Raw genomic sequence first — 21,242 nt, forward strand, 5'->3', positions numbered from 1 at the left:
GCGACCGGGCGGTGGTGGCGGCCTCCCTTTCGCCAGATTCGGGAGGGGAGGCGGCCGGGCGGCAGCGGTGGAGGCCAGCACGGAGGGCGGCGGCCATCGTGCGTGGAGGGCCGCCCCCGGCGGCGATGGCTAGCCGCAAGGTGGCGCACGGCCAGGCGGCGGTCGGGCGGAAGGCGACCGTCGTCCTACGGCCGGGCGGCGGCTGCTAGCGACTGTGTATTTTTTTTATTTTTTGAATTATTTGTAGTGAATGATTTGTATATTTTGTTGGAGATTTTTTTTGTTGATTTGGGGATGATTTTGTGATTGATTTGTGGATTGTGGATGTGTATGTATTGCGGATAATTTTGTTGTGCATGATTTGTGGATAATTTTATTGTGGATGATTAGTGTGGATTTGGGTGGGATAATATATACAAGCAGCAAAAAAAAAAGAAAAAACCAACTGGGATGTGGCCCCTATCCATCCACTACAAGAATTTGGTTGATCTGTGACAGTTTTTAGTGATAGATTTTTTTTTGTCACGGATTACCTAAACCAGACATGGGTCTCTTGAAGCCCAAAATTGGGCCTAGGTTCTGTGACGAAATTCAAGAACCCGTCACAATTGCGCAGCTGAACCAAATCCGTGACGTTTTTAGTTTCGTCATGATGTGCCATTGCCATATTGGGTGCCAGCGTGGCATGCTGACGTGGCCATGAGCCATTTCTTTGATAAATGTCTGATTCAAAAAAATAATGCAGCGCTTGAGAGTCGAACCTAAGAACTCCACGTCACAAGTGGCGCGCTTTACCACTGCACTACGCCACTATGTTGTGCTAGAATTTACAATTTATTCATCATATCATCATGGTTGGTAATCATGAAAACCCTAGCAATGTAATTCCTGAATCCCTTACCTCGCCGCTCTGCTCCCACGCACCTCACCGTGCCGCCGCCCCAATCCACCTCGCCATGTCGCTCCTACAGCAGACCCCACGCCTTTGCGACGAGAGGTCGTCCAAAGGCCAACGACGGTGAATCACACGCCGCGGCCAGGAGCGTGGGCGTTCCCAGCCCACGCTGACGCCGACGGTGACGGCGGGTTGCCGCGTGGGCGTTCCCAGCCCACGCCGACGGTGACGGCGGGTTGCGCGGCGGGCCACTGACAGAGGAAGGCAGCTGCAACAATCGCTTTCCACCGTCCCTCGCAGCCTGCTTCCTTGCTGCAAGGTGACTTCCCTTCCCGCCGCCGGCTGCCTCACCATCTTCTCTCTGATTTTCTTGTACTGTGCACGTTTATTAATTAAATTGTGTGTTTCCCCAATGCATGTTCAGATGGATAGAAGTTGGGTGCACAGCACACTATTTTCTACTCAATATGTCAATGGTGTCAATGAATTTATGGATTTCATTAAAGAAAAATATGCTGAGGATGATGAGATCCTATGCCCATGTACTAGATGCCTTAATCAGAAGTACCTGCATCAGCCCACTGTGAAGAAACACATTTTGATGAATGGTATGGACTGTACATATACTCGGTGGGTACATCATGGAGAGGACATTAGTGTACATGTTAATGAAGTCCCTGCTTCTGTTTCTGTTTTTGACACTGATGAGGGTTCCATTGGTATGGCTCAGAATGACAACAATGTTGGTGATCGGTTAGATAGTTTGCTTAGTGACCTTCAAACTGCAAGAGGACATGGTAGTCATGACTCTGAACCTGAAAATGGGAACAATGATGGAAACAGTCAAACCTCTTTTCTTAAACTTCTGGTGAAGGAGGCTAAGCGTCAGCTTTATCCTGGGTGTGCCAAATTTTCAAAGTTCTCCTTTGTGGTAAAGATACTTCATATGAAGTCATTTTATAGGATTACCAACACTGCATTTTCTGCAATCTTGAAGATACTAGCTGAAGCATTGCCAGAGTTTAATACACTACCAACATCATACGATGAAGCAAAGAAAATGATATAAGGAATTAGGACTTGGATATGAATCGATCCATGTTTGCTACAACAACTGCATTTTGTTTCGAAAGGATTATTCTGATCTTGATAATTGCCCAGTTTGTGGTTTGTCAAGATGGAAAGACCCACAGAGGAAGAAGATTCCGCAGAAAGTTTTGCGGCATTTTCCATTGGTGCCTAGGCTACAGAGGCTATTTGTAACCAAGAAGGGTTCAGAACAAGCACAATGGCACAAGTTAAAGAGGCAGCCTAGTGAGAAGGAAATGAGTCATCCAGTTGATGGTGAGGCTTGGCAAGATTTTGACAGGGAATATCCAGATTTTGCTAAAGAAGCTAGAAACCTCAGACTTGGGCTAGCTACTGATGGATTCAATCCCTTTGGCAATTTTAACACGAAGTACAGCATGTGGCCTGTATTTGTTGTGCCATACAACCTTCCACCTTGGGCATGCATGGATCAATCCAATCTAATGATGGCTCTGTTGATTCCAGGTCCATGTTCACCTGGGAAAGACTTTGATTTATTTCTACAGCCTCTTGTTGAAGAATTGATTGAGCTTTGGAAGGGTGTGCATACTTATGATGCCATTATTGACAAAGAGTTCAAACTTCGTGCAGCAGTGTTATGGTGCATTCATGATTACCCAGCTCTGGCTACTTTGTCTGGGCGTACCACAAAAGGTTATTTTGCTTGTATTCACTGTGACAAAAATCCTCTGTCTTATGCACTAAGGAATAAAATTGCATATATTGGACACTACCGTTTCCTGTCAAGGGGACATCGTTTGAGGAGGAACAATGAATACAGTGGCCTTCATGGAACCAATGATCCACCAGGTAAATTTACAAAAGCTGAGCTACTAGCAGAATTAGAGAAGGTTAGACATGTCAAACCTGGGATCAAGCAAAAGGAGAGCAGGAAAAGGAAGCGTTCTGCCTTGGATAGTGACAAAACTGCAAATGTGAAAATTTGGAGTAGGAGAGTTTGTCTGTGGGATTTGGAGTACTGGAAAAATTTAAAGGTTAGACATAATCTTGATGTCATGCACATTGAGAAGAACATATGTGAGAGCTTGGTTGGCACTATTCTCGATATACATGGGAAGACAAAGGACACAGTTAATGCTAGGCTTGACCTGAGTGACTTAAGAATTAAAGAAAACTTGCAGTTCAGAGATGAAGGAGATACTTCTGAGATGCCTCGAGCTAGATACACTTTGTCTAAAGAACAAAAGGTTGCCTTTTGTAATTTTTTACGGGAGGTCAAGTTTCCAGATGGCTACGCTTCGAACATATCAAGATGTCTTAATGCTGATGGAAGCAAGGTACAAGGCCTGAAAACACATGATTGTCATATTCTTTTGCAAACAATCTTACCTGCTGCTTTACGAGGCTTTGTTGACAAGGATATATATGAAGCAGTAGCTGAGTTGGGAAACTTTTTTAAGCGATTGTGTAGCAAAACTCTGAACAAGGATGTGTTAGTTCAAATGAATGAAGAAATTATTGTATTATTGTGCAAGCTTGAGAAAAATTTTCCCCCGGCTCTTTTTGATGTGATGATGCACCTTCCTGTACATTTGGTTGAGGAGGCGCTGCTCCGAGGTCCTGTGCAGTATGGGTGGATGTACCCTATTGAAAGGCGGCTGTACACTTTAAAGCGTTATGTGAGGAATAGGGCAAGACCAGAAGGTTCCATTGCAGAGGCATATATTGCAGATGAATGCCTAACATTTTGCTCCAAGTACATGGACGATGTTGAAACAAGATTTAATAGAGAAGCGAGAAATGTTGGGTTTTCTAATGAAGAAGCCTATGGTGCAGATGTGTTCGGGCATGGAGTGAGATTTACTTCAGCAGCAGAATTAGTATATGATGATGGTGGATTAGATCAAATGGTGTGGTATGTGCTGAACAACTGTAGTCAAGTTGAGGAATATATCAAGTATGTTTTCAGTTATGTAGTGTGTTATATGCTCCCTTCCTCTTGTTCATATGGGCCATTTTTTTGACACTTTTTTGTTTTTACAGAATGTTCAGGGATGAATTAGAAAGGGAAGAGGTGTCTAACATTGAAAAAACAATTCAACAAGGATTCCAGACATGGTTTAGGAACCTGGTTAGATTTCATTAAGCATCTTTTACAAATTATCATACACATTGTGCTATGAATTCTAATAATGTTTATTGTTCTATGTGGTATGCCAGATGCTGAGAAAGAATACAGATGAGGAAATGGTAGATGATGACATCTTTTCCTTGGCATGTGGTCCTGATTTAAGAATCAAGAAATACAAGTCATGTATAGTTAATGGGGTGCGGTTTAACACTTTGGACCGTGATAAGAATAAGAAGACTCAGAATAGTGGAGTAATGTCACTAGGCACACATAACTCCGAGCTCATTGAGTTTTATGGAAACATAAAAGAGATCATCCAGATAGATTATAATGGTGATGATAGGTCAGTTGTGTTGTTCAAATGTGATTGGTATAAACTGGATGGGAGGAATGCTCTGAAAGATGATGGGTTCTATAAAAGCATCAATGTGGGAAGTCTATGGTACAAAGATGATTCTTTAATTCTAGCTACTCAGGCTAGAAAGGTGTTTTATTTGCCAGATACAAGATTCGGTAACAATTGGCAAGTTGTCCAAACATTTGACCATAGACATCTATACAATGTCAGTGAAAACTTCTGTACCATTTAATGGTCCTGCATATCAAGAGGAATATTGCTGTGATGATCAAGAGGAGGGTATTATCCGAACAGTAGTTGATGAACCAACAACTGAGATGCTTCTGAGATTTCTCGTTTGAGGAAAGAAAGGCCAACCCTTGTATGTCAAAGTGAATGTGAAGATGGAGATGAAGTTTTCGATGACACATTGGAAGAGTACTGCAGCGAGGAAGATGGAGATGCTCTACTTGAAGTTGACAGCGATGATGAGTAGTTGTTTTTTTTTTCTTGTTTTATCTGTTGCTCTTGTTGTATTCAAACAATATATTTTTTTGTGATCTTGTGAGCCGTGGTATGTGGAAACTATGTATTTCAACACATATATTTGCAAAAGTGTTGTTGAAAGACCACATATTTATGGAAAAAGTACGAATTACACTTCCGAACTATCGCGGTCGACCGAATTATCCCCCTAAACTCGAAAACCAGACATAGCTCACCCTAAACTTTCAATACCGGACCCCCTCAACCCAATCCAGGACGGTTTTGTCTTGCGTGGCGTACACGTGGTATTCCAGTCAGCATTTTCTTCTTTTTTTTAATGGTAGGGCCCACCTGTCATATATACTCTTTCACCTCCTCCTCCCCCCCCCCCCTCTCTCTCGGCGTTCTTGCCTTCTCAGCAAAGCAGCGCGCGGCGGCGACGTGGGACGCGGAGCCGGCGGCAGCGTGGCTTTCTCCTCCTCCCCTCTCACTCACTCTCTCTCTCTCTCTCGGGCGCGGCTGTCGGGCGCGGCTGGGCAAGTCCAGCGTTTGAGCTAGCCAACGTAAGCTCGTGTCAGGGCGGCGTTCGTGTAGAACCACACGCGCCGACGAGCGCGCCGCGCGTTCCCTGCAAGATGGAGTAGTTTCTACACATTTCAGAACAAAGCAAACACGTACAATAAGATGGCCGGCTTGTATACTCATTTAGAAGCTGAAAAAATTGTGAGAAATTTACGTGTTTGGTGTGTTCTACCGTTCGAGATCTGCCGATTCTGTTTTCGCATGTATCATTTGTGGCTGCTTGCTAGACGAAACCTCTATCTCGTGTCTTTTCTGCATACAATGGAGGGAGGTTCACTGAACTGGCATGCATACCAACACGCGCCACCGCCTAAAAAATCATGGCTATGATCAAACGAGAAAAAACGAAGACCGAGCCGAGGGACACACGACTAGCTACTAATACCTACTGCCCGTGTGTTATGCTCAAGCCGTGAACAGCATTTGAGCAATCTTCTGCTTAACTGCTTTCTACCTTTTGGTAGCCATCTATTATCGATCACTTGCTTTGCTCGACACAGCTCCGAATGGTTCGGCGAGATCGATGGCAACCATGCCTGCTCCTGCTTCTGCAGCGACATGCTTCGTCTTTGCCGCGTCGGGCGTCAGGTGCAGGGCATTCTCTACGCCGATCACCAAGAATGCGCGGTGCGTCGTCGCTGATCTCCTGAAGCTGCTGCGGCGTCCGGGGAACCCGCAGCTGCCTCCGCTCGCCCAGCCGCTCCCGCAGCCCATCGTCGCTCGCCCAGCCGCACCCGCCACCCGCGCCCAACGATGCCCGAGAGATAGACAGAGAGAGAGGGGAAGAGGAGAAAGCGACGCAGCCGCCGGCTCCGCATCCCACGCCGCCGCCGCCTCCGCATCCCACGGCGCCGCCCATCGTCCGCCGCCGCGCGCTGCTTTGCTGAGAAGGCGAGAACGCCAAGAGAGAGGGAAGAGGAGGAGGTGAGAGAGTACATGACAGGTGGGCCCCACCATTAAAAAAATAAGAAAATGCTGACTGGAGTGCCACGTGTACACCACGTAAGATAAAACCGCTCTGGATTGGGTTGAGGGGGGTAATTCATCCGGTATCGAAAGTTTAGGGTGAGTGATGTCTGGTTTTCGAGTTTAGGAGGGTAATTCGGTCGACCACGATAGTTAAGGGGTGTAATTCGTACTTTTTCCTTATTTAGGACAGAAAATAACACATGAGGATATCTCTTTAGAGAGATATATAGGCATGCTTGTCAGTATAACTAAGTATACAAAGTAAACAAAGAACAAAAGAAAGATGTACTTGATTAATTTCTAGGATCATAAATACCAATCCCAATGTAATATGTATATGCACACCATGGCTAACTGTTGGGTAGATCGAACTTAGAGAAGTGGTCCTCCGATTCCTGGGGCCTTGAAAGACATAATTACCTTTGTATGTCTAGGCCCACAGGCACAGGAAATAACAGAAAGGAGCAGACAAGGCGAGGGAGAGAGAGAGAGGGGGAGCTTACTGGGCACACCCGGAAAAGAGGCGCGCTGGGAAGGTGGCGGTGGCGAGGATTTGGTGGCGGCGCCTCATGGGTTGATGCCGTGGACGGAGCTCCGGTGGCGAGCGACGTCAGCAGAGGGGCGCCCGAGGAGCGGCACAACCTGGGAAAGATGAGAGAATGCTTAGGAGAGGGAGGAGTGGCACGAAGCGGCGGGAAGAGGTTGCCGGAGATGGAGATCACGGAGGGGCTCACCGGGTGACGAGGACATGAATTTTTTGGTTGCTCCTGGTGGCGGGGAAGTGGCGGCTGAGGTGTGGAGCGATGAGGCGAAGCCGGAGGCGGCCTAGGCGTAGTGCGGCTGGTCTAGAACGATGACGGTGGTTGGCCGGAGATCGGCGGTGGGCAGTAGAGCTTTAGCTCGCAACGTGGGAGGTGGTGTGGGTGTTGATGGTCATTATAAATAGATTTCGATCATCAATACTTCCAAAACTAATTGAGAACTAGCAATGCTTGCATGCATACTTAGTTAGAAATAACCTATTTCCACTTTGTCGTACTTGGCATTGTATTTGCTTACAGAAGATCACCATATAAATGGAGGAGAAATGGTAGAAAACACTCGTTCAATCTTTCAAAGGTAGACAAGTGGCAAATGAACGTATGGAAGGGCCCACAAACCTAATGGAAGCACTGCAAATGGGCCCAACCGACACACCACTGGACCAAGTACCCACCAAGCAGAACCCAAGATGAAGGATTGGGCCAGTGGGGCTAGCCAGGGGTTGGGTCGGCCAACCCAGGCCTGGCCAATCTGACCCTCAAATTTCACATGTCGGTAGTTACCGACTATCCAAGGCGGTTGCAACCGTTTCTATTGGAATAAACCACCGTAGAGGACACTTGGCAGCTCAAGAGTGAAGATACTCTTTTGATGCTTAGCATCTCCACATTCCTAAGACATCACTTGGCCTATAAGTAGCCCTCTCATCCTCTCCTCCAACACACACCAAGAAGGAATCGAGAAGAAGCTCTCCATAGTTTATTTACTTTGTTCTAGTGCTAGTGAAGTTAGAATTTGAATAGTTTCCTAGTTCTTCAAGTCTTCCGGAGAATTCAGGTATGGTTCTAATAATTTATATCCCTCCTACAAGACTTTATTCTATAATGAAATATTATTCTTTATATTGTTGTGGTCCTTTACTTTATTTGCATAACTATACGAGTACCAACTTTGGTTTATACTTGTCTCGTATTCATTATATGGCTAGCTTACCAGAGATATGCAATGGTATTGGCTTAATGTTCATTCGTATGATTGCTTCTAGTAATATTTAGTAATGTAAGCACGATGTTTAGATTATTGAATATCATTAAGTGGTGCAATATGCCACGGAACTGTAGAGGTAGGTGTAACGCCCCGATTTTTGTTTGGGATTAAAAATCATTAAATAAATCATTTTCTAGAAATTAAATAAAAGTTAAAGCAATTTAATCAAGTGAAATATTGGGAGAATTAAAATTTTCACTTAAAAATCATGGCCGAGAATATTTTGTAATGTTCTTTGCGCCCTAATGAACTCTCTAAAATTTCCCGTGAATTTTCGGAGCTCAAGAAATAATTTTAATAATACAAAGTTCATTTAATCAATTTAAATAAAAAGAAAACAATTTAAAATCCCCTCCCCTCCATCTTGGGCTCAGCCCAAGCCTCCCCTTTCCCTTCCTGGCCCTTCCGCCTCCTCCCCTCTCCTTTCTTAGGCCGCCGGCCCAGCTCGCCTCCCCCTCCTCCCTCCTCTCCTCGAGCCGCCGACAGGTAGGCCCCACATATCGGGGCCATCTCCTACCTCCAGCCACCCCCAACTGCGCCATGCGGCGCCTTTGCTGCCCCCACGTCGCCCCCAATTCCGGTCTCTCCCGCTCGCGCCCTCGCGCCCAAACACGTGGGATCGGTTCCCCTCCACCTCCTCCACCAAATCCCCCACTTTTCCCCAATTTTTGGCACCAAATCGAGCCCCCACTCTGCCCACGTTGAGCTCCACGCCACCGGCCGTTGCCGCTCCAAATTCGCCACTACTTGGCCTCCCCGTTGCTCCCTCGCGCTATAAAAAGCCTCCCCGTGCTCTCCTCTTCCGTTTTCCCCTTCCTCCTGAGCTCCTCGCGCCCTCTCCCGTGCTCCCCACGCGTGCTCGAGCTCCACCGCTCGCCGGCGCTGTCCAGCCGGCCACCACCACCGCCCTAGCCGTCTCTGCACCGAGCTGCCACCACCATCAGCTTCGCCGCTTCGCGTCGTACACCGGCCACCACTCCGTTTCCACAAACCACCGCCGGAACTCCTCTTCCACCGTGCACCTGAGCTATCACTGCCATTTGCTGCCTCCAGCCGTACCTCGCCGTCGTCCTAGCCATCACCGTGCCACGCGACCACCTCCATCGGCCTCGTCGTCTCGAGGCCAAGCCCGGCCTCCACCCCATTTCCCCCTTCCACCACCGAAACCTTGCCTCCACCGCAAAACCGAGCAACCTTCGCCTTTGTCACTCCGAGCCGCTCGCTGCCGGCAATGGACGCCGCGTCTGGCCAGCACATCTCCACCTCCAGCTTCGCAGGGCCGTGATGATGCCCGGCCGCCCCCCCACCCTCGCCAATCGCTACCGAGACTCCATTCTCCCCGCGCAAGGTGAGCTCACTCTCTCTTCTTCCTCCTCTGGCCGCCCTTCCCCGCTGTTCTCTGCCACCTCGTGTTCTCCTAACCTCATCGCCGCCATCCCCAGGTTGTGGCCATCCGTGTCCGCAGCTCCACGTTTGCCGGCTGCCACCGGACCGTCGCTGTCACCGCCAACCTGCAAGGGCGCCACCGCCGCCCATCGTCCCTCGCCCTTTTGGCGCTCAGTGAGGACTCCCTACCCCTCCTTTTTCCCCCTCTGCCACTTCCCGTGTTCGCTGCCGCGTCACGCCGCCATCGCCGGCGGTCGTCCGGTCGCGTGCCGCCGCCGCGCCATGGCTCGGCCGAGTCGGCTTGAGTCACGCCCGTGCCCCGGGCCGCCCGCTCATGCACGTGGATGAATCCAGGCCGTCCATGTGGCCGCCCTAGTGTAGTCCCGCATCAGCGCCACCTCGGCGCCACGCCTTTGCCACCACAGCCCGTTGTTCGCCGTGGCCGTCACGTGGCTGCCACGTGGTGTGCCCGCGGGCAGCGCGCGCATGGACTCGGTCCACCGTGCGCCCGCCCTTTGAGCCACCGACAGGTGGAGCCCACTTGCCGGCGCCACCAACTCCCCTCGACGACGTCATAATTCGTTTAAATTGCGCAATAAATCGATATTAATTATAGAAATTCATTTAAATGGCTCAAAACTTCTAAAATTCATATCTAATTCATACAAACTCCAAATTGAGCCATTTAACTTGCAAAATTCATCTAAAATTGAGCTCTATATGTTTGTTTACTTTTTATGTACTGTTTTCTTGTTGTTTATTAGAGTTTTTTCTCGTCTTGCGTGCCAGCGTGTAGAATCCGTTGTTTCGGAAGTCCGCGGTCGCAAGGATAAGAGTTCAGAAGATACAAGTGAAGAAGCAAGGCAAGTCACACAATCCCCTTGAACATTTTGATCCTAATTTACAAATGTTTTATCGTTTACAAATAAACATGCATTGTTTTGCTAATTACATGGGATCCGGGTATTACCTATCTACTCGCTTGTGCCATGTTTACTTGATATCGGCCCTTTGTCAACCTTGGGTAATAAATCGACTAGCTCGTGTTACTTATGTGACCCATTTAGAACTATATGCTTAGCCATGCTTAATTACCACTAGCTCAGTTGATGGGATAATTGCAGTATTAGACCTTTTTAGTATCAGACGCTCCGCCATGACAAACCGCCCTCCCATTGACCCGCTGACATGTGGGGCCCCCGTGTGAGCACTGGTCGCCCCTTTCATGACGTCAGCACTTTCCTTTTCCCTTTAGAAAATCGATTTTAATTCCAGAAATTGATTTAAATGGCTCAATACTTTTAAAATTCATAACTAATTCATACAAACTCCAAATTGAGCCGTTCAACCTACAAAATTAATCTAAAATTGAGCCCTAGATGTTTTTTTACTTTTTATGTACTGTTTATTTGATTTTTTTTGGTGTTTTTCCTCGTTTTGTGTGCCATGTTGTAGATTCCGCTATTTCGGAAGATCGCTATCGTGAGGAAAAGAGTTCGGGAGATTGTTTGAAAAAGAAAGGCAAGTTAAACATTCACCCTTGAGCATGTTGAACTCAATCTCTACTATTGTAAAAATTGAAGATGTTTCCACGGTCCGTCATCCGTGTTTGAGTCGGTTATAAAAATTGAAGATGTTTCCGCGGTTCGTCATCCGTGTTTGAGTCGATTTTAATTTTATGTTACTATTATAAAAACTGAAGATGTTTCCGCGGACCGTCATCCGTGTTTGGGTCGGTTATAAAAATTGAAGATGTTTTTGCGGTTCGTCATCCGTATTTGAGTCGGTTTTAATTTTATATTTTGGTTTTAATCTATATCTCTTCTCTACTGTTATCTTAACTAATTAAAAGATTCGTATTTTTCCGTTCGTCACAAGACGAACGAAGGCGGCCTTCATCCGTCAGCGGTCCGCCTTCGCAGCCCCTACCCCCGAATCCCAATCACTCTCATAATCGGATACATGGAATCTTCCCAAAATCGGCACAACAAATCACTGTCCCCAAAAAATCAACCACAATCACAAGATCACAAAATAAACATCCAAGAAAAATAACAATATATTACATCACAAAACTTCACTCGCCTGCCGCCGGATCCGCCCTCGGCCGTCGCCACCGCCATCCATCCGCGGCCACCGCCATCCATCCGTAGCCACCGCCGACGCTACCACCGCCACCAGAGAGAAGAGAGGCGGAGGAGGGAGCCGCCGTTGCTGGATCCGCCCACGGTTGCTGCCATAGTTAACAGATCCACACGCGGACGACGCCGACGCCGCCACCGCCACTGGATCAGCCACAGGAGGAAGGCGGGATGGGGTGGAGGGAGCCGCTGCCGCTAGATCCGCCCGCGGCTGCCACTGGCGCCGCCAGATCCACCCGTGCCGCGGACTGCCACCGGATCTGCCCTCAGCAGCTGCCACCGTCGCCCAATCCACCCGCGGCCGCCGCCGCTGGATCTACTCGCGGCTGTGGCTGACGCTGCTGGATCTGCCACAGGAGGGAGACAAGAGGGGCGGAGGGAGCCGCCGCCGCCGGATCTGGCGCGGGAGGGATCCGCCGCCCGATCTACCCGCCGCCACCACTGCCGGATCCGCTGGCGGCTGCCGCCAACCCGCCACCACCGCAGCCGTATCCACCATGGGAGGGAGGCGAGAGGGAGAGGAGGAGGGGGCGAGGGAGGCGAGATGGGATGGAGGGAGCCACTGCCGGCGAGGGAGGCGAGACGGGGCAGATCGAAGGAGAGGTGGGGAGAGTGAGAGTTTTGTGGGGGAGGGGAGGAGCTGAGGATGGAGGGTGACGCTGGCGAGTGTGAAAAGGAGGGTGAGGGGGTGGAAATGCAAACGGAGGAGGGGAGATAAGATGAGGCGGAAGAATCGAGGCGCCCGCGCGGTCGAGGCGGACCAGAGAGCGAGAGGGCGGATGGATATAGGATCAGCGTCTGTTCTTTTTTGTTCTTTTTTTTCTTTTTTTAATTCGGCTCGCTTGACATTGGAGCCGGAGCAAAACAGCCGGGTGGATTGGATAGGGTCGGCTCAGTTAATTAATTCGTTGTTTTCTTAAAAAAGTATGTTAATTAATTAATTAATCAATATAGGTAATTAATTAATTAATTAATCAATGATAGGTAATAAAAAAATTAATTGGATCAATGCCACTGCAAATACAACGCATTGCAAAAATAATATTACTATTCATGAAATCGGATGGATGCCGCTACAGTTTTTCTAAAATTAGAACAACTAGAAAGGAAGCCCGCGCATATGCGCGGGTATCTAATTTAATGTGCTTGAAATATTACTCTACACATGTGAATATAATGTTTGTATATGCGTGATTGTTCCTGATTCTATTGGCAACCTGTTTTTTTGTCAATATTTTGTTTGTGAATATTTTGAATGCTAATTATCCTTGCAACACATAAATTCTAAACTAAAATTACTTACAAACATGAAATCTTTAATTATAGGAAAGTATTATGTCGCAAAAATAAAGTTGGTTCCTATGAACTGTCATTTTTAATACATATCAAATCTTCGTTTTAGAGTTCTAAACTTTAAGAAATTCGTGTTCTTAAGAATAGTTATTGAACTTTAAGCAAAAAAAAATTCAGATGATTTCTTCAATTTATATTGGGCTTTGGATTCAACAAAATTTGTTTAAATTTAGCCCAAATTTTGTCTGAACTCCAGCCATCCTTTCTGTTTCTTTGGTTATATTGGAGGTCTACGTTCTATCAATTGTTCTTGAAATGCTTTTGATCTCTTAAAATTGGGATGTAAACATAACTATGTTGAGTGTACAACTTGGTATGGGATAAATGTGTCCTTTCTAATGCAGCGAGAATATATATATATACACCCTAATCTCTAGTTGAATCAAGAGCAGCATCAATATTAAGATATAGATCTCGTCCAGCAAAGTATATAGGGTCGCACACATAAGATCGTTTACTCCAGATAAATTGAATTGAATAGGTCCAGTAGCATCAAATTTAAACAGATAGATAGATGATTCAGTTTATAATGAATAAACTAGCGAAACCTGTACATAAACTCCACCCATGCAGCAAGAATGATAGCCGATCAGAGCAAGAAGACTTCGTCAGAAATCAGAACATGCCTAGAACCAAATTAACCAACGCAGCAACGATGGTGGCAAAACGTATGGAATTGCCATATCCTTCCTGACCTAGGCGGTGGCGGCGGCACAACACAAAGGAAAACTAAAAACCAATCTCCTAATACAAGGAACATGGCATATATAGGTGGCACAAAGGCCTAGCCAGCTGAACGGACTAAAGCCCAACATGGACTCCTACATACTGATCCAAATAACAGAAAAAAAAACCTTATTAATGTAAAACCCTGATTACTTGGTAATCCTGCCGCTAAGCATGGAAGGAAAGCATCCACATGCATGCGTATATGCGGACGTTGTGGGAGAGGATTTCGTTTTTTGTGGGTCCTCATCTCCTCTCCTCGCACCACGTGGCAGCTTGAGAGCGCTTTTAGGATGCCACATGTCAGCTTGAGAGCGATTTTAGAAAGGTTAATGGACTTTTAGTATATAATAGATATGGCACTCCGTCATTATTTCTGATATCTCCATCACATCGTCGTCTCCGTCTCCGTGATAGTTCAACAACGCGCCTCCGATCAGCTTGCCGCACTAACCACTCATCCGACGACGAGAACACTTACCTTTTCCTAGCAGCTTAGAAGGCATCCGTCTGCATACGATGTCAAAATGACGGTCGTAGCATAAGCCGCCGTAGATGCGGAGCTTGCAAGGGGTACATCCACGACCTCACTACCAGGATGGGAGTCTCTCCCGGGTGCACCAAAACTTTACTGGGTGTTTTAATTAGCACTGGGTAAGTTACGTAGTGTATGAAAGGAACACCAGGTAACTGAAAACGTTACCGGGCGTTCATTTGTCACAGTAGGACACTACGCAATTATAAAAGGATTACGGAGTGTTCTGCCATCAAGCTACGGAATTTCAGGCGCCATCCGTCCAAAAAACTGATTTCGTTGGCGTGAACAATATTTGGTGGGAGGCGGGAACGGTTCAGCAGGGGCGGGAACGGGAATATAGCGAAAGGTGTAACGGCACGTTATGATTGCCGTGTTGTATATCGTGTAACACCCGGTAATCCTAACTGACCAACACGTCGTTGGCCCACCAGTTAGTTAATCTTGAGCTCAAAATTCGCAGTTCCAGCCGTCCATGGTTCCCTCCCTTGAAAATTTTACAATCATTAAATTTTGAGAACCAAAATCGTGAAAATTTTACAATCATTAAATTTTGAAAACCAAAATCGAGGCTTCAAAGTATAACTTTATATATGCTAACTGTTAATTTAAAAACTGTTTCATAAAAAATAAAAATAAGACTCCCCAAACAACAAATCAGTTAGGATTAATTAATTAGACCAACTGTGGCGGATCCAGATTGATTTGTTGGTGTCATAACGTGTCTATTAGTGTCATAGTATGCTAATTATACTTAGATCATAGTGTTATAATATATGGATAAATAGTTTCGCTATAGGTTTTGCCAAAAGTCCTCGGTGTCGTCTGACACCGGTCATTATACTGTAGATCCACCCCTGAGACCATATGAATATTTATTATTGGGTTTCCATACAGTGTACAATTTTTAGCATTAATTAATTAGAGTAATTGGGACAGTGATCCAAGAACTTGGCTGAAACCTGAAAATTCAACACATATTGGTACATAGGTGAGTGCATTTGTAGTCTAAAATGTTGCCACCCATTAAATTTTGATACATCAGCCGTCCACCTAGCTAGCCGAGAGTTCCACACCAGCTAGGCGGGAGGTTGTCGATTTTTTTTTTTGAAAATATACATTATTTCTAACTTTTTCTAATTATATACATGATTTCAAAAGAAATACAAAAATATACCCGTATCGTGAGGGTGAAAAGCAAAAACGCGGAACTGAGTGTTTGGCGCGATGCAAAAACGTGGGACCGACGACCACAGGCTGGTTGTGCGGCGCCGCACAATTCCCTGAGATGGCGATGCGATATCACACGGTGCTGCACGGCCAAGCCGTGGGAACGATGCGGTACGATTCGTCCATAATGCGGGATTGTATGTGCTAATGGTCCCACACATTCACTTTGCGCCAAACAGCACGACACATATATTTTTGCAAATTTTTCAAAAGCATGTATATAACTGTAAAAACGCTAAAAATAAAGTATATTTTCAAATATTTTTCGGAGGTAGTCATGCCAAACTTTCTTATGTGGTAACTTTTTGGACTAGGATGCAACTAGCTAGCCAAGTTGTTATACTGGAATATTCAATTCAATTTGTAAGTTCTTGCACTTAATCGTACCTTGTTATCAACCTTTTTAATTGTTGCTTATTTTATTTAATTATTTAATTCCTAATTGCACGATTACTTATTAGAAAACTTAATAATGTAATATAAAGAATATCATTGTTGGTTATAGGCACAAACCACCACAGAATCATTACTAACAGTATACTAGCGGTGATTCATAACAAGGACGTTCGGTGATACTACCCCTATTACGAACCATACTTGTGGCGGTTCCAACTAGTATTGTTACTCCATTAGTTATCTCGTTCACGGGTCTAGAAGCATTAAAATCCATTGTCATGATCGGATATAGAATGTTATAAAATACTACTTCCTCCATTTCACAATATAAATCATTCTAACATTTTCTATATTCATATTGATGCTAATGAATCATGTCTAGATTCATATCTAGATTTATTAGCATCAATATAAATATGAGAAATGATAGAATGACTTACATTGTGAAACGGAGAGAGTAGAAAAAAATGCAAAATGGAACAAATGACTCAAGCCACTTGTCACCTGAACTTGACGCTTACCTTGTCGACGTTGTCACACCATTGTGTTTCAGTTTTATCCTAATTCAAAGTCCCCCTACTTTGACTAACTTTATAAAAAATAATTAACATCTATAATGCCAAATAAATAAACTATCGAAACATTTTTTTCCTTCAATGATGTTAATGAAACTAATTTGATTTGATGTTGTAGATATTGGTGCACTTCCTGTAAATTTCGTCAAATTTGAGAATTTTTAACTTTGGAGAAAACTGAAACAACATATATTTTTTAACATTTTATTAGTGATGGAGTATAATTGAATATTTAATCATGTAAAACATTTTTTTAGTATGGTTGTAAAACAAAAGGGTTTGTAATATGAATCTAGATGGTGAAAGAACTACCTGTAATACTTAGCTCCATTGGATCCAAATCAAATGGCTCAGATCTGGTAACTGGAACGATATACTTACCTAGTAGTCACCAATCAGGTTCTGATTTTTCCAGTTTTTTGAATTTTTTTTCTGACCATTCTGCTGCTTGCCACGTGTTCTGCTGATTATCTCTGAGATTTTATTTTTGTTGGGTGACCGGTTGGTTTCTTAATTCAGGCGACGTATCCGGTGATTATGCCTCATGGACGCTCTCCGCGTACGTGCCAGTGATTTCTTTCGTTTGTTTGTATTGTTTTCTGCTCAGCCGGTTCCATCTACACATGTTGTTTTCTGATTCGTAGTTTGTGTTTTTGGTTCGTCCTTTTTTTTTGTGATCGCTGCTGTGAGCAAGCGTGCCCAGTTGTGACTTGTGAGCAAGCTAGCGTGTGAGCATGCGTGCACAGCTATATGCTTGCCTTGTGCTGGCATGCGCTGCCTCAAGGCTGCATGCGTATTCCACGTGCTCCCACGCACACTCACGTGTCTCTCTGTAGGTTTTTTTTACGTGACTTAAGGCTGTGCTTAGTTCACACTAAAATTAAAAAAGTTTGATTAAAATTGAAACGATGTGACAGATAACGGGGGCGAAGCCCAATAGAGACCCGTAGGTGCAGATAAACCCCTCTTAAAAAAAAATTTTAGTTATTACCCCCATATCTCGGCCCTATATGCACCCCCCTCGGCCCAATATAGTGCACCCACAGCCCAAACAACAGTTATTAACGTTGTAAGCCCATGAGGAGAGTCGAATCCAGATCAATCTTTTCTCTTCTCGACTTCTCGTATGCCGCGTCCCGTCGCCGCCAATCTTGACGACTCCGCCTCACGTCTGTTTGGCTTCCATGCCGCTGCTCTGCAATCAGCCACATTGTGCGTTAGTAGAGACAAGGTATGAAAGCATGCTTCATCTATTTCTTTTTTAATGAATTTGATTTATTAGATACAAAAGGCCTAAAATTTTTATTGGTTGTTTTTTTTACATTGTAGAATTAGGAGGCCAGTAGGGTTCAATTTGGAATCCTTCATAATTGGAATAAAATTGCAGATTGGGGGAAAATTTGAGAATTGAGTTGAAGGTGCTATTTGGATGTAAGTCATATCAATTTTCATTCTACTTCTGTACTTGAATGAATGATAAAATCAGTATATATTTACATCCTCCTGAATCATCTAATGATAGGTTAATTGATGGAACGATTTTACAAAAGGAAAGTGCCAGAGCCGAATAGTGCTAACAATGCATGTAATTCATGTTTGGATGATATAAACTGGGAAGATGAGATTAAATATGATCCAGGATTAAGAAAACAAATTGATGAGTACCATCCTAATCTCAGAGAGAGGGTGAGAAGGAAATACTTGGAGAATGGCCCTTGTCAACCTCGCACATTTGCTTTTCCTATGACAAGTTCAAGAAGGTTTGTTCCGGAATGGTTTGATGAGTTTGGAAGTTGGCTTGAATATAGTGAGTCCAAAAATCGAGCATATTGTTTTTTCTGTTTCTTGTTTAGAGAAAAGAAGGATGTTGGATATGAAGCATTTGTTAAAAATGGTTGGAATGGTTTTCATAGAAAAGAAAGGTTGAAATTGCATGTAGGTGATGTCGGTGGTTCACACTATCAAGCAATGAAGAAGTGTGATGATTTATTAAAAAAAGACAGCACATTGATGTAGCTTTTCATAGTGTGAGAGAAACTGGTAAGAGGGACTATCTTACTCGGTTGAATGGATCCATTGATGTTGCTAGGATGCTAGTAAAGCTAGGATTGCCTTTCCGAGGTCACGATGAGTCAAAGGAGTCCAACAACAGAGGCAACTTCAGGGAATTTCGTGATTACACAGCGGAGCAAAATCCATCCTTAAGAAAGGCAATAGGTACAAAAAAAAAATCAGATAACAGTCTTTTGGTTGCTCCTGAAATACAGAGGGATATTGTGAAATGTTTTGCAAAGGAAGTGCTACATGCTATTCTAGAAGAAATTGGGCATGATGTTTTTTGCTTGCTAGTTGATGAATCAAGAGATGTTTCTTGCAAAGAACAAATGGTAGTGGTCTTGAGATATGCTGAAAAATATGAAATTGTGTGAGAGAGATTTGTTGGTCTTGTCCATGTGACTGAAACAACTTCTGCCTATCTCAAGTCTTCTATTGATGCTCTATTTGCAGAACTGAAGCTAACTCTAAAGCAAGTTAGAGGGCAAGGATATGACGGTGCTAGCAATATGCGAAGTGAGTTCAATGGTTTGCAATCATTGATCATGAGGGAAAATAGTTCAGCTTATTATGTTCACTGTTTTGATCACCAACTCCAATTGGTTCCTGTGGCTATTGTGAGAAAACATAAAGGCGTTAGTGATTTTTTTACTAAGATTTCCATCTTACTGAATGTGGTGGGTGGATCATCTAAGAGAAGGGATTTGATTAGAGATATTAATGTTAAAGAAATGAGTAAGGCATTGGGTTGTGGGCAACTTTAAACTGGAACCGGGTTGAATCAAGAGCAATGTCTTCAGAGACCTGGGGATACTCGATGGAGTTCGCACTATAAAACTCTCAAAAGTTTAGTTGGCATGTTTGCTACAATAGTCAAACTGCTAGAAATTGTGGAAAAAGACAAAAATGATTAGAAAATTAGAGATCAAGCATCGAATCTTTGGGAGTACTTCCAATATTTTGATTTTGTCTTCTATTTGCACCTCATGTTGACTATATTAACAATCACAAACAGCTTGTCACTAGCATTGCAACGGAAGGATCAAGACATAGTGAATGCTATGAAATGTGTAAAGTCAACTAGGCTCAATTTGGATGAGCTTAGAAGAGAAAAGTGGGAGAAAGTTCTAGATGAAGTCTCTGACTTTTGTGACAAGTATGATATTGTCAAATTAGAAATGGAAGATACATATATTGATCCCAAGAAGCGTAGGCACAAATCTGGAATTACAAACAAGCATTACTATCAAGTGGATTGTTTTAATGATGTTATTGATTGGATACTTCAAGAGCTTGACAATCGCTTCAGTGAGACAAGCTCTCAATTGCTTATTTGCTCATCGGCTTTTAGTCCAAGAGACTCATTTCATGATTTCAATATAGAGAATTTCATGAGTTTAGCAAAATTGTATCCTAGTGATTTTAATTCTGGAAATTTGAGGGACCTTAGCCACCAACTTGGTATCTACATCGCTGATGTGAGGGATGATGGTAGATTCTTCAACATACAAACTATTGCCGAGCTTTCTTAAATAATGGAGGAGACAAGAAAACATCTTTGTTATCCATTGGTTTATCAACTTTTAAAACTTGTACTTGTATTGCCCGTCGCTACTGCCACAGTTGAGAGGTGCTTTTCAGCTATGAAGAATGTGAAAACATATTTGCGCAATAAAATTGGTGATGAGTACTTAAGTGATAGCCTTATTTGTTATGTGGAGAAAGAAGAAATGAAGAAAGTCACCAATGAGGCCGTTGTTCGTCGCTTCATGAAAATGCAAGGACACAGATTTGATGATGATAGGTAATGATTGTATCTAAGTGCGCTGGATTCTACTTTTTATTTGAAAAATGAGAACTGATTTTGATGTTAACTTGTTTTAGGTTATCAAATCATCGTCGAGGATGTTGAGATAATGAAATAGAACGGTGTTTGCTTATGTTTGCATATGCAGATCATCTTTTGCTCATGGGTTAGTAACCAATTCTCAATTATCAATGTTATTAGTGGATTTCTTAATTTTGAAAAACAATGTTTGTCACTTTTTTTATTTTATTGATGCATGTCTGTCTCTACTGTTGATGTAAAAAAATATTAATCAATGGTTCTATCGAAAATGTAGCTTGAAGTTATATATATTGATATACTTGTGGCAAAATCTCGAACCCCCTCCATTTTGCTCTAGCTTCACCACTGGACGGATAAGTTGGAAGTTTGTGTGTAGGAAAGTTGTGATGTAATGGGAAGTTAGAAGTTTGAAGAATAACTTTGGAACTAAACACGGTGTTACTGAATATATACCAATGTGTTTTGTTGCTGCCCTCGATATTTCTGTTTCTCATACTTAGTATTTTTCTTCTGGGTTGGGTGTGTTTGGCCCCCTATTTTCCTAACCCCTTCCTCTTTTTTCACGCGCACGCTTTTCAAACTACTAAATGGTGGTGTATTTTTTGCAAAATGTTTTTATACGAAAGTTGCTTAAAAAAATCAATTAATCTATTTTTAAAAAAATAGCAAATACTTAATTAATCACGCGCTAATAGACCGCTCCGTTTTTCGTGCGCAAAGTTAGTGTTGGCAACCTA

General features: G+C 44.0%; 1 protein-coding gene and 1 long non-coding RNA gene across 2 annotated transcripts; both read left to right on the forward strand.

Moving 5' to 3' along the window:
* The first annotated feature begins 924 nt into the window (after positions 1-924).
* On the forward strand, positions 925-5,276 carry LOC127769747 (uncharacterized). The gene is made up of 4 exons (XM_052295374.1): positions 925-1,214; positions 1,320-3,902; positions 3,989-4,076; positions 4,166-5,276. Exons 2-4 carry the CDS (start codon positions 2,221-2,223, stop codon positions 4,664-4,666), a joined length of 2,271 nt encoding a protein of 756 aa, XP_052151334.1. The 5' UTR covers positions 925-1,214; positions 1,320-2,220; the 3' UTR covers positions 4,667-5,276.
* Positions 5,277-17,655: 12,379 nt separating this feature from the next.
* LOC127771763 (uncharacterized) lies at positions 17,656-20,354 on the forward strand. The gene is made up of 3 exons (XR_008017201.1): positions 17,656-17,832; positions 17,931-18,032; positions 18,124-20,354. It is a non-coding gene; the product is annotated as an uncharacterized LOC127771763 (long non-coding RNA).
* The last annotated feature ends 888 nt before the right edge of the window (positions 20,355-21,242 follow it).

The sequence above is a fragment of the Oryza glaberrima genome, chromosome 4 (assembly GCF_000147395.1).
Source record: "Oryza glaberrima chromosome 4, OglaRS2, whole genome shotgun sequence".
In the NCBI taxonomy this organism is placed as follows: Eukaryota; Viridiplantae; Streptophyta; class Magnoliopsida; order Poales; family Poaceae; genus Oryza; species Oryza glaberrima.

What these genes read in the sequence shown, in the direction of transcription:
- LOC127769747 (XM_052295374.1), top strand. Translation starts at nt 2,221, where the DNA reads ATGAGTCATCCAGTTGATGGTGAGGCTTGGCAAGATTTTGACAGGGAA. An exon ending in CAAGTTGAGGAATATATCAA is followed by an intron (nt 3,903 to 3,988) that starts GTATGTTTTCAG and finishes TTGTTTTTACAG; the next exon opens with AATGTTCAGGGATGAATTAG. An exon ending in AGACATGGTTTAGGAACCTG is followed by an intron (nt 4,077 to 4,165) that starts GTTAGATTTCAT and finishes GTGGTATGCCAG; the next exon opens with ATGCTGAGAAAGAATACAGA.